General features: G+C 31.1%; 3 protein-coding genes and 1 long non-coding RNA gene across 6 annotated transcripts in view; 1 reads left to right on the forward strand and 3 right to left on the reverse strand.

Annotated features, from left to right (window-relative positions):
• The window catches only part of LOC133176487 (uncharacterized), a 117,502-nt gene that overhangs the window by 65,634 nt on the left and 35,156 nt on the right, over window positions 1-16,712 (forward strand). The window lies entirely within an intron of this gene.
• LOC133176459 (uncharacterized) lies at window positions 1,102-2,806 on the reverse strand. The gene is made up of 4 exons (XM_061311578.1): window positions 2,482-2,806; window positions 2,057-2,167; window positions 1,823-1,904; window positions 1,102-1,715 (listed from the first exon to the last, which is right to left on the reverse strand). The coding sequence occupies exons 1-4, from the start codon at window positions 2,705-2,707 to the stop codon at window positions 1,295-1,297; spliced, it is 840 nt and encodes a 279-aa protein (XP_061167562.1). The 5' UTR covers window positions 2,708-2,806; the 3' UTR covers window positions 1,102-1,294.
• Window positions 3,230-5,439, reverse strand: LOC133176403 (uncharacterized). The gene is made up of 3 exons (XM_061311526.1): window positions 5,382-5,439; window positions 3,817-4,002; window positions 3,230-3,522 (listed from the first exon to the last, which is right to left on the reverse strand). Exons 1-3 carry the CDS (start codon window positions 5,437-5,439, stop codon window positions 3,230-3,232), a joined length of 537 nt encoding a protein of 178 aa, XP_061167510.1.
• LOC133176490 (uncharacterized) lies at window positions 11,889-13,289 on the reverse strand. The gene is made up of 3 exons (XR_009719476.1): window positions 13,158-13,289; window positions 12,236-12,506; window positions 11,889-12,011 (listed from the first exon to the last, which is right to left on the reverse strand). It is a non-coding gene; the product is annotated as an uncharacterized LOC133176490 (long non-coding RNA).

The following is a 16,712-nucleotide window of genomic DNA, read 5'->3' on the forward strand; positions in this document are numbered from 1 at the left end:
AAGGGTCAAAGTTTTGCATAAGAATATTTAGGAATCATCTTAAAAATATCTTCTACTCAAGAACAGCAAGCCATCAATAGCCATGTTAATATAGAAGCATAGTGTAGATTCAAATTTGTTCAAATTTACGGTGGGGCCACAATGAGCAATCAGAGTTTTACATAGAACTATATAGGAAAAAAATTCTTTGAAATTATTCTGTTTAAGAACAACAAAGCAATGATTATTGATATTGATATAGAAGCATCCTGAGGTAGTGTAAATTGAAGTTAACCCCCTTTAAAATTTTTCAATGCTGAACTGATTTCTGCTTCTTCATAGCCAGTGTGCTTAGATGAGCGATATGACCCATATATGACAAAGAGTGACATTCTCTTCGTATTTTTAAAGACTGTTGTATAAACATATTTTTGTGTGCCACAAATAATTGTTAACCCTAAAGTCTTAATAATGTGATTTTATAAACATTGTGTAGTGGTTTAGATTTTTATTTCATAGCCCTGGTTTCGTAAATTATATTTTGCAAGTATTTGTTGGTATTTCAGTCTGATAATTCTATTTACCTTATGTTTTCAGTTGTTACTTACGTAAAACCCCTTTAATATTTATTAGATAACAGGTATAATTTCTAGAACCACTATTTATTATTTATTTTTGGTGTTGTTTATTTTCTGGGTTAAGATATTTATAGAGTCCAGATTTAGCATTATTATTTTAAGTTCAACTCTAGAGTGTTGATTAGTAGAGTTCATATTGGGTGATGTAGCTCATTTCCCTTACATTTTTCCAACTCATTGCCATTTATAGCAGTTTTTATAGGATTTTTGACCTTTTTCATGAGTATGGAAGCTCAGCAGGGACATAAATTATTTTCAGTTTTTCCACATTCCTCCCTTTATTCTTGGTTAAATTTAGACTATTATTTATTATTTTGTTATCATTTGCAAAGGTTAATTCTCACTTTATTGAATTTACAAAACTTACAACTTTGTTTTCATTTAGCGTTGATCATAGTTCAGATATCCCCTTACATGGGTTGACAGACATAACTGGAGATAGTTTACTGCTTTAAGCCAAGTTGGCTAGTAACTTTGTTTATTCATGCATTTAAAGAGTTCTACTTCCGGTTACAATGGTATGGTTTTATTAATCGTTACCTTATTTTTTTAAACATAAGGCGATAGGTTGTGATTTTAACATTTAACATGAACTAGAGCAAATATTTTTTATTGTCTTTTTACCCTCACTACTTGTGCATAAAATTTCTATGTCTTTCCTTCGGTAAAAGATCTCTTTACTCCATTTTATTTTTCTGCACTTGAGAGTATAAATAGTCCTCTGGCATACTCTCTGTGTCTATATTTTCTACAGAATATGGTAAATGTCCTTCGCTAGATTCATTTGTGTTTCTGACAACATTAGAATTTCTGACAACATTGGAGTCTCTGACAAGATTGGCTTCCCTGACAACGCTGGAGTCTCGCACAACATTATAGTCTTTGACAACAGTAGAATATGCATCTGACGTGCTGATATCATTGATTCCAGAGTAATTACCTGCGTCGTGTACTCCGCTAGCCCTTTGGTAGATGTCGTTTTCTATCAGTTTACCTCTGTAATTGTTCATTTGAATGATATCTTTCATCTCTAAATCTGTTGGTTGTATCTGTCTGAGTATAACATCATCAGGATCTATATCTGTTGGTTTCTTAGAACTGCACAAAAATACAATTAAATATATAGTTAAAACTTGATTTATACATGAAGTATGGCATAAAAAAAGATTTAAGAAAAATAAAAAGTCAATTGATAGCTTTCTTACTTTGATCTTTTTGAAACTAATGCAGTGATTGTTGCCGTGACAAGAATCAAAATGACTGCTGCTGGTATAGTTAAAAACAAGACTGAAAAGATGAAAAAATAAAGCGTTAAAAATCTCCATTTGAGATATTTGTACTCATAAATTTCAAGACATGTCAATGTTAAAAATTCCATATGAAATAGAGCAACACGAGGTATAGTTAATGATTTGATGATTTTATTAGTAATAACTTACTCTGTGGTATTTCAAGGCAAAGGTTAGACAATTCTGACGGTGACTCATTTGTTATGGTTGTCTTTGACGTCTGTTCTGGCATTGTTTGGTTGGTGCTAGTTGTTAAATTATCTGATGGAAATAAAAAGTAAATGGATTTCTGTATCGACCTGTTCAACAATTTAGCAATTATACTTAGAGAATCATTTTTGTTATTACTCGTAGAGTAAAACGCATCCTGAGATTCAAATCGTTTATTGTTATTGAAGATTATTCTGCTTAAGAAGTATCAAAACAAAAAGAAATCGGAATGACTTTATTTAATATGAATGATATATGAATAAAGTTCTATTTTCTACAAGAATCTTTTCTCTATACAATGTATATTTTTATTACGCACAATTCATCAGTTATTAGATTGTGGAGAGAGAGGGAGAGAGACTCACCACAAAACAGTTCTCTTCTAATGTTATCCATATCACTAACAGTCACACTTTTTACATTAGTATTTTGGTAACAAATCTCTCTTTTCTCAGTTATATTTAATGTAGTATAAGGTGTGTAAGTTATTATTGATCCGTTACATGTTATATTATCAATCATATTCCTGAATATCGGTACGTTCCAGAAGGAGATCTCTGTATATGTAATGCATAAATCTATGTTGTACATTGATGATGCGTTCCCATATTCTGTATCAAATGTGGTCCACAACTAAAAGTAGTGAATTGAGTGTCTAATTAAGTACATGGTATTAGAATTTAATGTTGATATCTTCCAGCTGTTAAATTTGTATATGTGCTAAAACATTCTTATTAAGAAATATTACATAAATGATTGGATAAGAATAGTCAAATAGCTTCTGTACCATATGAAATATAAATTCACATATTCATGAAAATATTTCTTTAAAAAAAACTGGAAATCAATAGAAAAGTCATGTAAAGTACAACAGATCATTTTTATATAAAACATGGGAACGGTAATAACTGCACGAAGGGAGAGAGAGAGAGAGAGAGAGAGAGAGAGAGAGAGATTTCACCGAAACGGTTTAAAAATAAATCTCCAATTATTTGTTTGGCCAAATTCCTAATTAAATTTAAAATAAGACTTGTCATGATTATGGAAATACAATATGTATATACTGAACCAGACTAAACATTAATAAATTTAAAAAGAGAAGTATTTAGACTTTCAAATTGACTTGAAGAGATTGCATGTTATTATTATGCAAGTAATTCTTGTTCCTACCTCAAATGACCTAAAAGAAAATGTGAAGTTAACATTCACTTCGATATTTAAGAATTTGCATATATTGATGAACTGTTTTTCAAGGCTTTGTTTTGAGTCTTCTAAACGCTGTGAAATATTGTTGTGCATTGTTTCATTGTTGCAATATTTTGGTAGACCGTCTAGATCCCAGATGGTATAGTACTTAATAGATACTACAGGAATACCTGTAAGAGAGTCGTGCAAAAAAAGACATATATTAAAAATAACAATGAAGGGGGTTTACAAATATATTTCATATCTGCAGCATTTTTAGATTCAGTAATCTTTATACAATGTCATTATATTCATTTATTTAAAAAAAATCCTTTAACTGACTAGTTTTCTTGGAAATGATAGAATAACATTTGTGAGCACTAGAAAATTAAATACAGTGTCATATTAGATGGTATCAGTAGAATATTATGGACGCACATAATTTATAACTTGTAAGTGATGTAAGTGTAAGTCCAAAACTGGAATTTAACAAGGTATTTCTTTCTTTCACCTACGTTTACAGACCAAAGTTGTTGTAGACCAGGTGTTATTTTGACAATTGAATATTTTCCTTTTTTCTCCATTAGATAAAATATATCCCCTGTAGCATTCTGCTGTACAAGAATCATTGGACGGACAGGAAACGTGTGCATTTTCCACCAGCGACTCCACTAAGTCTTGAGAACAGCACCAAATGAAGGCTTCATAGAAAAAGAAAAATTACTCAAATAAATACAATCTTAGCATTCACAGTCATTATAATGATGCATTTACAATTAAATGCCTACCTGTAGAAAGTACCAAAAACAATAAGATTTCCAAATAGATTCTCATTTTCAACAGGACAAACCAACACAATAAACAAGTCTATATTACTGAATTCCCTGTATATACAATGTGGTTTTACGAACTTCCTCGTTTTATTTGATGGCACAAAATATAAATAAATAAGCCATACATAGTTTACCTGACTGTCTTTATTTCCTTCATTTATCTGTTGAAATTCAATTAAAATATGCATTCTTATGAAAAGAAACTCGGTAACTTGCATTGCAGTTAATATTTATGTATCTATTATTTAGTCAAACTGGGTTAGTAATTCACAAGGAAAAGTAAAGCACCTCATTATAATAACAAAATGGAATTTTATGTCATTTTCTTCCTTAATAATAGTTCCTTATCTTTGTCATATTTCATACTCTACTGTATATTAATCAAAGGTGTATTCGATGCACCATATTAAATGCACCTGTTACAATCAAAATCTTTATACGAGAAAATAAAAAAAAAATTAAACTTTTCCTTATGCCTATTAAATAATCAAAAGGTACATTTCCTCCTTCCTCTTGTTGAATTTGGCAATTTTAGCAGACATGTAAATGTACATCCAAGAACAAATGCATTATATAAGTAATTCTGAATATTTACATTATACATATATAAATATAGAATCAAGAACGAGTGCATGTAAGTTGTGTTTAAAAAATTATGAATATTTAGATCCCTTACCTATGCAGCAATATACCCTTATCACCTACATATGGGGTTTATATCTCTCAGTTGATTCGATACGCCAGAGTATGCTCTACGTATGAACAATTTCTAAAACGAGGTAAGTTATTGACAAACAAGTTGTTGAAAGAAGAATATCAGCAGTCTCGTAAAAATTCGTCATTTCGTTAGTTCTATGGTCGATACACTGACCTTGGGCAAAAATAAAAAAATACCTTTGTTTCCCCTAACGCGACCGACCCAATTAAAACGCGTGCACTGGAAAGTTTTTCTCATAAGATTATTCCAATATTTTTTTATGTGTATCAACTTTTATAAAATAGAATTCCATCAAAATCCGTTTTTATCAGAACGATTGATTTTGTTCTGTGATTTTCAAGCGTTTGTTGGAAACAAAATCGCACCCACAACATGTCTCGGTCACGGAGGGTTAGTTCATGTTTTAAAAGAAAGACGACGTATCAACCTTATGCCTTTAGTATATAAGAATCCTACACTCTTGAAACACGTTGTTATTAAAAAAAATATACATTAAATGACCTATTAAGCGTGTTTCGGTTGTATTTACCATCTGTCTTAAAATGAAGTACGTAGATATCAAGCTTAGCCCCGTAGGCCCTCCTCATGATACCCCTCATGAACAAACCAATCAATTTCATTGCATTTTATTTAATTTGAGTTTTGATCTTATAAACAGTTCATCAATATTTCTATGTTTAATACATGTATATGGGACCATAAGAGTTATAAATAACTCTGCGTATTTCATCCTAATGAATAGAATTCAAACGTCCTTTCTTCATGCCATTTATTCATAGGTTAAACGTCATGACTTTGACATTGTGTATGTCATTTTATCATTTTTAGATATTAGCTGTCTAAATTAAATATGGTCAACATGCTTTTTCCAAATAGATTTGAAATTATGATACAAGCTTCCTAAGACGTCCGTGTATTTTTCTTTAATAAGGCCCTTGAATTCAAGTAGGTTGTTTCTCTGATTTGAATTCCTTTGATAATTATTGGGACAACAACATTTATTTAAACATATGTCTGGTGAAGGGCTCCAAACTTAGACTTGTAAGCGGCATTTTAGGCCATTGAGCAGTGGGGGATCTTTTTCGTGCTAGTATCTACTGCGACACTGGACCCAAGTTTTTATGTTCTCTTTCGAAGAACCGGTTTCAACGTCCCGCATTGGGTTTTGAACCTGCAACTTACATGTAGAAAATAGCTCCTTACTTCGAGACTCCAAAATGAAATGCTCTAGAACCACTGCACAGTTCGAAGCCCAAATTGAAAAAGTACATTGCATGTGTAAGCACTGGAAGCTGCTAGTAAGTATGAAAAAATACTCGGATGTCCGGTCTTTGCATACCCGAGAATCTTTTCAACAGATTTCTGTATTCAATTTCAACAAATTTACTCTGGTATGAGATATTTCACAAGTTCTATTGAATAATAATTGTGAATTAATTTACCTTAAATGTTATTCTAAACGGCATTTGTATGGTATTCTAGCTGTTTACAAATGGCTTTCTTTTGTACTTAACTTATTTATAAAGGTATTATTCCATTTAATTTTAAGAATGTATTTTCAAAGCTGCTGTCAAAATAAAAATTATTTGCCTACCTACCTACCCAACTTGAGGTTTTTGGGTCGGGTTAGGGGAAACAAAGATATTTTTAATGATGACCTTGTCAGAAAATACAATCTATCATTAAGTCAAATGCTGACTGATTTTTTTCATACTAATTGTTGGGCAATTATTTACACACTGGATTGTCGACGAATTTTTCCGTTATTTCCCGATCATGATAAGGAGCACACGGCGGGTGTGACCGGTCGGCAGGAAATGCTCACTCCTCCATGGCACCTGATCCCACCTCTGATGTCTTAGAGGTCCGTGTTTGCTCTGCTCTTATTTTGTAATGTTTAATGGACTTTTGAGCTCGAATACTGTTCGTTATCTTCACATATTTTATTAAGCATATTTCATCAATTTCCATTACAAATACTGTAGCAGTTTAGTTCATTCTTATCCCATTTTCATGTATTAAGTCGTGATATATGTAACAGTCATTAACAGGGATAATTGTCTACAATCAATCTAGCAAGAAATAAATAAATACAAAAGCAAACCTTTTTACGTTGGTGTATTCATAGATATTTGTATTACTAGGTAAGTAATTTAGAAAAACAAATTTTTGAAGGGGAAATACACAACTGTACCAGTATGCAGCACCACTATTGCGACGTATTACCTTAACATTTACCCTAAAACATTATAATGTTTATCATACACTTACGGTATAGACCTGTTGAAAATGAGTGATTAATTTTCATAATTTCTTGTCGTTGTTGTCTCCTTATAATCAGCAGGACCCCCTCTCTCTCTCTGGGAAAAGGAAGGGCAGTGCCTGCATTCATCTATGGATTATGAGTATATATTTCGTTATGATGTGTTTTCTTTATTGTTAACACCGGCTACGTCTACAACACAAGTACTAAATGCTGAACTTGTACTTAAAGTTTTAATAAAGACATAACTACTGACAAAGCGATAATTTTCGCTGTCGAATCCCATAAAAAAAACTTTCAAAAGAAATGCCATATTTGTCAGTGAATATGTCAGTAAATTCAGGGAGAGAGAGACTCGAATCCTATTAGCATAGGACTGCATCCTCCTATACCCTCTCCCCCAACAAAAAAGAGCTTTTTATTTATTACTTTCTCCATTTCCGTTTACTCAGGTACATGCTTACATAAACAATAACACGGTACAATGTTAAGTTAATTGATTTAATTCCTAAAAGAAATTGATATTTTACAATTATTTTTGGATTAAATTAAATAAACAATGTATATTCAATAATTCCTTTTTGTTTTTGTGACACCAGGGCTTCTTAAATCACAGATATTTTTTACGATGATCTCGTCGTCGTCTTGAAAATAGGACAAAGATTAGGAAGTCTCCTAAAATAGGATAGCTTCGTAGGTCTCACATAAGACTAAGATATGTCTTAAGTTCGTCTTGAGAAATGTCTTAGTCCGAAGACAGCTTCATGAGCATGCATGCAGAACCGTAGAACAACGATGTTCAAATTGCACGGAGCATATATGGAGAACTTCAAGCTTAGGACTTCATCACAATAAATACATACGGAACTTAATGTCTCCAATTCATCAAGTAAACGCAAAAAATCACTTTTCGGAAGCATATTTCAACAAAAAGACTCATCAACATGTATCTAAAATTATGTCTTTGATCAATACATGCACAGAAGACTCAGATAAGATTTACAGTCCATTTTTTTCACTATTATGGATACAGTTTCACTTTTATTAAAAATTTGTTTCCAGTACATCACACTATGTTTTAACATATGTGTACTGTAAACCTGGAATACGATGGTTTTGATTTCAGTGTCACGCAGAATTTTCCATGTATATTAAAACATAGTGAATATGTGGATAGATCGGACAATCTTTGCATTCATATAGCAAAATGTTAAAACCCAACTTTCCTATTCTGTAATAGTAAAAGAGTAAATTATTGGGAAAAAGTAAGGAAACTGAAGGTTAATAGCAACAGATTTAAGAAGTAACTTACATGTAATACTTTTGTAATAGATCATTTTCCACAGCTTATTTCTTTCTTTTTTTGTAAATAAAGAATGATTTCTAAAGTCACAAATATTAAACAATCAGAACAATTATTACTGTAAAACTGAACCACTGTGAAATGTTCAAGTTTAGATAATCTTGAAATTTTTAACTTGAGGAATTAAAAGAAATTAAGCAGCAAAAAGAAACAGGAAAGCAAAGAGACAAGTGTGAAAGACAAACTATCTAAACCAAGGTTTACTGGAAGATTCTTGTTGGCAGCAGGTTTACTCTGGACAAATCTTTATATGGACCTTTGTTTCAGCCCAATGTTAAAGGTTTTGAAGAATCATTTAAACCCATTGTTAAGCTCATATTGCTGAGAATGATGAAAGGATATTTCTATTGCACTGAAGTACAAGCTTATAAATCTAGAAAATTACGATTGATTTTTTTTTAAAAATATACACTTAAAATCGTTTTTTAAAATAAATATTACCACTTCGTCTAATTTATGCTTAATTGATTGTTATTTCATAAAATAAAGCACCGACCAATTTTGAGGTTTGCAGAATTGAATGCCAGCTATGTTATGTTTGGTGCCAATCTTAATACGTGTTGACTGATGCCCTATGCCAAAGATTCTGAATGATGTCCTTCTAATGCCGATGTTTATGTTACTGGGGATGGTAGACATACATGTTAAAATTCAGAAATTCATTGACAGTTATATGTACCTAGCCGTAATAAATTCTTATTCATGTAATGTAACTAAAAACCAAGGGTTATTTTTGTACAGTTAAAATAATTTTGTCATAATTATCAGTTGATTTATCGTTGATGTTTTTCCGTTTTCTTTGAAGCTGCTCATAATTAGTATTCATCGTCATAGTTCCAATTACAGCAGCATACGTCTCCCGTACTTCTTTAAATGATTTTATAGATCTATTTAAAAAATAAAATGTTAAAAACATCTGTCATGCTTATGAATACATAAAATAAAACACACCAATAATGCTCTAAATATTTTGCATGAAAATGCTTTTCTTGCATTATCATATGATTTGGTATTACATGTACCTGGTTTGATACAACAGTAGTATGGCCAAAAACATGACAATCAAACTCATTATGGTTGATATTGGTATGAATATAGATAGGCAGACCTCTGAAATATAAATTTAATTCAACTGGAATTAATAAAACGAAGAAATCAAAATCCTGTAAAGCACCTAAGCCAAGCAAACTATACAATTCAAAGACGATTCCTTTTCGAAAAACGTGCTTCTCAAATTGTAGGATTTGCAAAATAAAAGGTATTTTTCTGCATTAAACGTAGACATATCAAAGTATGCATATTATATTATTCAGCTAGAAATCAATAAGAAGTCCATACAAACGTAATAAACGTGTTTAAACATCTCTAAACTTTAGTTATCAATGCGCACTATTTTTTTTAGACATCAGACAAACAGTAGAAACTTGAATCTAATTTTAAATTATAAAATTAAAAAAAATATTTTATTAAAATACACAAGGCTTACATTCACAAAAATTCTCAAGTAAAAAGTAATTCACTTTTCATTAAAATTTATATAACTCTCAGAACTTAAGTGAAAAATGAAATGTGACCCTTTCTTTTTATATGCATGCAAAAAAATTAAATGGCATTACTCTGTCATTGAATTTTAAAAACACTTCATTCTGACATGTTAAATCTTTTTATTTATACTTATCGCGAAATGGCTCTTAGACGTCTAATCGCAAAAACAAAAATTTGCTAGTGGAAGGTTGATCAAGAGATTTTACATGGATTTCAGCACCAAAGCGGATAAAGCTTCTTGCGTTATTGAGCGATACTTAATTCCTCACATATATTTAAGTATCTACAGTACCATGATGTCAAGCAGCAAAATATCGGCAACTTTAACAGTTAAAACATTCCGTTTTGTTCAATAAAGTAATTTTTTTTTAAGTAAAATACAATTCTTAAAACACCCTTTAATCTTTAATTTATGTGTGGTTTTAGATTTTCAGAATCATCCGTTACTCAGTTCAACATTTTTGTAAAGCTCTACTTTTTGCATGAAATACAATCATTTTTAAGCGTCTGTGCATGCTCTCAGCCTATTTTGTGGTATGTTTTCACTATTTCTGTTTACTCCGTTTTGAGAATTCGACTAGACTAGTTATGCTTCCTTTGCTAAATAGAGTCAGGCTAACCTTTCGATTTTTTCATCATAAATATCAAACTGACAAGAGAATTCCCGAATGGACAACATAATACTAGTATATCAAAACGACTTAATAATTCAGTGTTCGGACTGCATGTTATGCGAATGCACCAACTACATGCAACACATAATAAGAGACAGTATGCAATTAACCAAACGTCTGAATATTGTAATATTTGACGAAATTTTTTTTATGTTTGAGGACATGTTATAAGTAAACGACCAAGTTATATTTATTTTTTAAAATATATAAAAGTGTACACTGCGTGATGAATTTTTTGACTTAACAGATATACAGTTTAGATCAAATGATATATACATGTAGCTTTAATACTTTAATAGCATGCTTACTTCGTATTGCATCAAGTCTACTCATTGATAGGGCGATTTAACAACGTCGAATAATTCAGTAACAATATGCAATTTGAAACGTCTGAATAATTCTATACCTGACGAGATAATTTAATATTTTAACTACATTATATGTGAAAACGACTTAAAGTTATATGTAAGCGACCGAGTAATTTTTTGACAGTATAGAGTAGAATTTTCACTCTTTGTTATACTGAACCGACTTAACGATATACGTTTTAGACTTAATGGTGCATAGTTCAACCATTTACAGTATTAAATATTTTATCCTTTCGATAGACATGAGTTCCATAGACAATTTTGGAAAACAACTCATGCAAACTTTTACTGTCTCTTATTATGTGTTGCATGTAGTTGGTGCATTCGCATAAAATGCAGTCCGAACACTAATTTTTTTTCCAGATGATGAAATGAAAAGTGCTCATGCAAAATATGTCGATTTCAGAATCTCTTCTCGTTAAAGATTTTATGCGGCAAACTACAAAGTTACTTTAAAGTTTTACATTTATCTGGACCAAATCAACATCATTTATATCTATAAGAATACTTGTACTTGCAAATATCTTTATTTCAAATTAAATTTCCATTACGATTCTTTAAAAGAAGGAACCCGATTAAATCATGAACTTGCATGGATGAGCATGAATATCTTCATGACAAATGACAATTCCATGAATTAATTTGTGGCCAGAATCGGATAAACGACCCTTTTCATAAAATATGTCGACATGAAACGTCGTAGTTCATTTCCTCATGAATTTACATGATTTTTTTTTTTATATTTTATCATTTAATTTCTGCAATAATAATATGGATGTTTAATGATAAATGATAATGTGAACATTTCATAACTTACTTTGAGACATTTCAGAAGGTAATTCCAAAGTTGAAGAAGCTGGTATTTCCGTATATTTTGAGATAAAATGGGATGTTGTAGTTTCTATGTTCTGTTCTGTTGTGGTTAAGTTTGTGATAGGTAAAATTTCTGATGGAAAACGAAGTTATAAACTATTCAGAGTTTTTACATTTGTCGTAAAGGTAGTACATGTATTTTAGGTACAATTGAAATCATTTTCTTTTTTTTTTATTTTGATTGATTCATGTGACATGCTAATATGATACTTAGTACTACAGTATCAAAATGCATTGGGTTTATAACAATTCTTTGGTGTTAACCTAAGTTAAAGAGAGAGAGAGAGAGAGTCTCACCGCAACAAAGTTCTCTTCTTCTTCGGTCATTAACATTCCCTACTGCTACCTGCTGTAGGACGGTATTTTCGTAACAAAGCTCTCTTTTCCCGGTTGCATTGGGTTTTAAATAAAGTCTGTAACTTACAACTGATCCATCGCATGTTATGTTATCAATCATGTTCCTAACAACTGGCATGCTCCATAACGAGATTTCTGTATATGCAATGCATAAATCTATGTCATATACTGATGTTGCATTTTTATATTCTACTTAAAACGTGGTCATCAACTGAAAAAAAGTTAATTGAATAAAAAATCGTCGAAGGAATATATACACACACACACACACACACACACACACACACACACACACATATATATATATATATATATATATATATATATATATATATATATATATATATATATATATATATATATATATATATATATATATATATATATATATATATATATATCAATTAATTGATTACCAAGTATTTATAAATGAACCTATTTGTTGACAAATGTCTTAAGCATGAATCATTTTATTTTTTAAAAACAAGTCAAGGAACTCGTCCAAAACAAAGAAACCTGTGCATTTGTAACATCACACATACAACACAATTTTTATGTTGATTGAGTTAAAAAATAGTTTTAATTCCTAACTCTATTAATTATGGCAAATGAGGAGAGAGAGAGAAAGGAAAAACCTACGAGAAATGAAAATTTCCATAATATCAGGAATAAACTTTAAAACTACAATTCTTCATGAGTAAATTGACAGTTTCAGACTTTAAAAACAGTATCAGGATATTGAAAATAATATAGAATGACGTAAATGATGACAAAGCATTGTTAAGAAACAAAAGCAACAGTAGTCGTTTGTTCTTCAATTTACCCTGAAAGGCTATTTTAATTAAACTATTCTTGTTCCTACCTCAAAAGCCCTGACAGAAAATGTGAAGTTTACATTCATGTCGATATTCAAGTATTAGCATATGTCGAGGAATTCCTCTTCAAGTCTTTCTTTTGAGTCGTCTAAACGACGTAAAACATTCTTGCAATGTATGTATAGACTCCAGATGACATAGTACTTAATAGATACTACAGGAATACCTGTAGAGAAAAATAAATGGGAAAAGTATCGTGTACTTTCAGGGCATATGAAAAATTGCAATGCAAGTTTACCATATAATGATGCATTTCATGTATGCAGCATCTTAAAATACCATAATTTTCACACATTCGCATCATTTTTATTAAATTTAATACAATTTCTCACAATGTACACTTCGTAAAAAAAATGAAAGAGAAACACAAGTCATTCTCTTAATCGAAGCACTAGAAAATACAGTAATATAGTAAAGTGCTATAATAGAAAAGTATGTAGCAGATCAAGACATACATAATACTTGTAATTATAAAATTTGAGAATTTACAAAAAATACATTCTTTCACCTACGTGTACACGCAAGATGTTTTGAAGACCAGCTATAATTCTGACATTTATATGTGACCCTTTTCTCTCCATCCGTTAAAATGTATCCCTTATAACATTCTGCTGTACAAAAGTCATTGTGCGGACAGGAAACGTGTGCATTTTCCACCAGAATCTCCACTTTGTCTTGAGAACAGCACCAAATGAAGGCTTAATATAACAATTAAAGACAAACGTACAAATCATTTAAAACGGTCATTTTTATCAAATCTGGGCTATCGTTATATTGAGATGTGAATTTTTATTCTTATTCTTACCTGTAGACGGAACAGAGAACAATAGGATATCCACATGAAATTTCATTTTTGAAAAGGAAGTGTTGGCCAAAACCAAAGAAATTATAGATAATAGTAATATGAACACACCTATCGGGTCTCTATTACAAGATTGTAGGCATACACTGTAGTTTTATGATCTTCCTTGTTTTGATTGTTGGCATAAAACTGAGTTGATAATTCTTATATCTTTCATCTGAGTCACTGTGTTGCTGATTTAAGGTTCGATGAATATATGGACAAATATTATTTTTATCTGTAAGGTCATTTGTTGTTTGAAAGGGAAAATGAAGATTGAGCCTTCTGGATATTCAAAAAGTATTTCTACCAAAAATTTCTGTTTCAGTAGCTTGAACGAAAATTCAGTCACTGATCGATTATTCATTGTTTGACATTAAATTTCACACTGAAAAAAAACTTTATTCCTTAGTTCGATGTGTACACAACTATCCCAGTAAGTGTTGTAACATAACATTTTCAAAAATGTCTTTTGAAGGCCAAAAGATACTCAAAATCTGAGAAAAGCGGGGGTTTTAGAACTTTTTTGGTATTTTGTTGTTATTATGTCCAAAGAACAAGGTACAGTTTCAATACAAATCTGGCCCTGTATTTTTCTAAAATATGGAAGTGCTGTTAGAAATTAAAATTCATCCTTTCTGAATCATAGGAATTCCATGCAGTAAGAATATACAAATCATTTTTCTCATATGACCTCCTAAATGCTAATTGTGACGTCATGAACTTGTGCATTTTCCCGTATTTTCTTAAAAAGTTGCAGAAGACATCAATTTTCAGTGGAATTTTCTTTCAGATAATATAGAGCACATGCATCGCCCACAAAGATTTTGAGAAATGTGATTTTTTGAAGGATTCTACACAACGTTAACATATTTGAAAATTGAAGTGGGCGACAACTGTGGACACTGTTTTCTTAAGGGAAATAACCCCTGTAAGGAGTCATTTTGAGGCTTTTTCTGTTTAAAACTTAGATACATGTGTGTACGAAATTAATGACGTCATATTTCCAGAATGGTCTTTTTTTTTATGCCATGTTCTTTCATTATTTATCATATTCATATACTCAACTCATATTTAAGCCAATTTCATAACTTTTTGAAAACATTAAATTTTAAGGGCACAATAAAGCCCAAACTGTACTTTCTTCTTTATCTTTTCTTGTAAAATAACTGTAAAATTATGTTTATTTTTTAGAGATTTTATTTTTGATGTTTTTGCATTGAACGTTAGTAAAGTTATAAAAGAAAAGAGTTGGAGAGAAAGAAAAAAATAAGGCTGATTGATATGAATATTTCTTGATAAATTTGTGCTTTAGCATTAATAAAAACTGTTTTACACACATTTATAACACTTTTTCGTGCATTCTATGTCTTTAAAGCTTCTTGCAAAAAGATATCACGAGTGATTCTTATCAAAAATCCACCAAATCTTGTTAAGCTGTTTACACCGAATTCTATGATATTGTGATTAACTAAGGATCACAAAATGATTTTCTAAAGAAATTTGCAAATGATGACGGTTTATGTTCCTGTTTTACCTTCGAACCCGTATGATAATGTGTTTTATGAAAAAGGATTATACGAAATAAACATTAACTTTCTTTATTCTCTTTCCTTATTGTAAATTGGGTTTATAATATACACTTTATTTTAAGCAAAAACTATACATTGCATTATATCTGACATACTTGTAACGACTGAATTTCTTATATTTATAAATAACTAAATAAGACTTCTTCTGCGAAAATACATGTATGTGTAATAGGAGAAAAAAATACAAGTACGAAATATGGAGATAACAAACTGTATTCAACCTCAAAGTCCGTTAAAACAATATAAATCGGGAGCAGAGCAAACACGGACCTCCAAAACATCAGAGATGGGATCAGGTGCCATGGAGGAGTGAGCATCCCCGGTCACACCCGCCGTGTGCTCCTTGTCATGATCGGGTAATAACGGAAAAATCCGTCGACAATTCAGTGTGTAAATAATGGCCTAACAATTTGTATGAAAAACGCCAGTCAGCATATGACTTAACGAGAGATTGTATTTGCTGACAAGGTCATTGTATCGACGATAGAACTTTAACAAATAGAGATGATGACTTTAAACGAGACTTGTTTCATCAACTTGTTTGTCAATAACTTACCTCGTTTTAGAAATTGTTCATACGTAGTGCATGCTCTTGCGTATCGAATCAACTGAGAGATATACACCCCATATGCAGGTGATAAGGGTATATTGCTGCATAAGGAAGCTTATGCAGGAAGTTGACGATTGAAAAGTTAAAGTCATCACATTTATCATAAAGCTTGGTTGTTAGTTTACCATTAACATCTTTTTCTAGTAAAATATCCAAATATGAAACAGATGTGTCAGACTCTGTGGTATCTTTTATTACAAGCTCACTGGGATATATCGTGTCGATATATGAATGAAAATAACTATTGTTAATTGATAATACGTCGTCTATATATCTCAATGTCGAGTTGAAGGCCACAGCAAGAGATTTCTTTTTCTCTTGTATAAAATTTTGAATAAATTCTGCTTCATATGAAATATATGGTAATAACAAACAGTATTCAAGCTCAGAAGTCCATTACACAATTAATACAAAGTTTGGAGCAGAGCAAACACGGACCTCCACAACATCAGAGGTGGGATCAGGTGCCATGGAGGAGTGAGCATCCCCTGCCGACCGG

This window comes from Saccostrea echinata, unplaced genomic scaffold (assembly GCF_033153115.1).
Source record: "Saccostrea echinata isolate AGI-Se365-2 ecotype Australia unplaced genomic scaffold, CSIRO_AGI_Sech_v1 ptg000075l, whole genome shotgun sequence".
Classification (NCBI taxonomy): domain Eukaryota; kingdom Metazoa; phylum Mollusca; class Bivalvia; order Ostreida; family Ostreidae; genus Saccostrea; species Saccostrea echinata.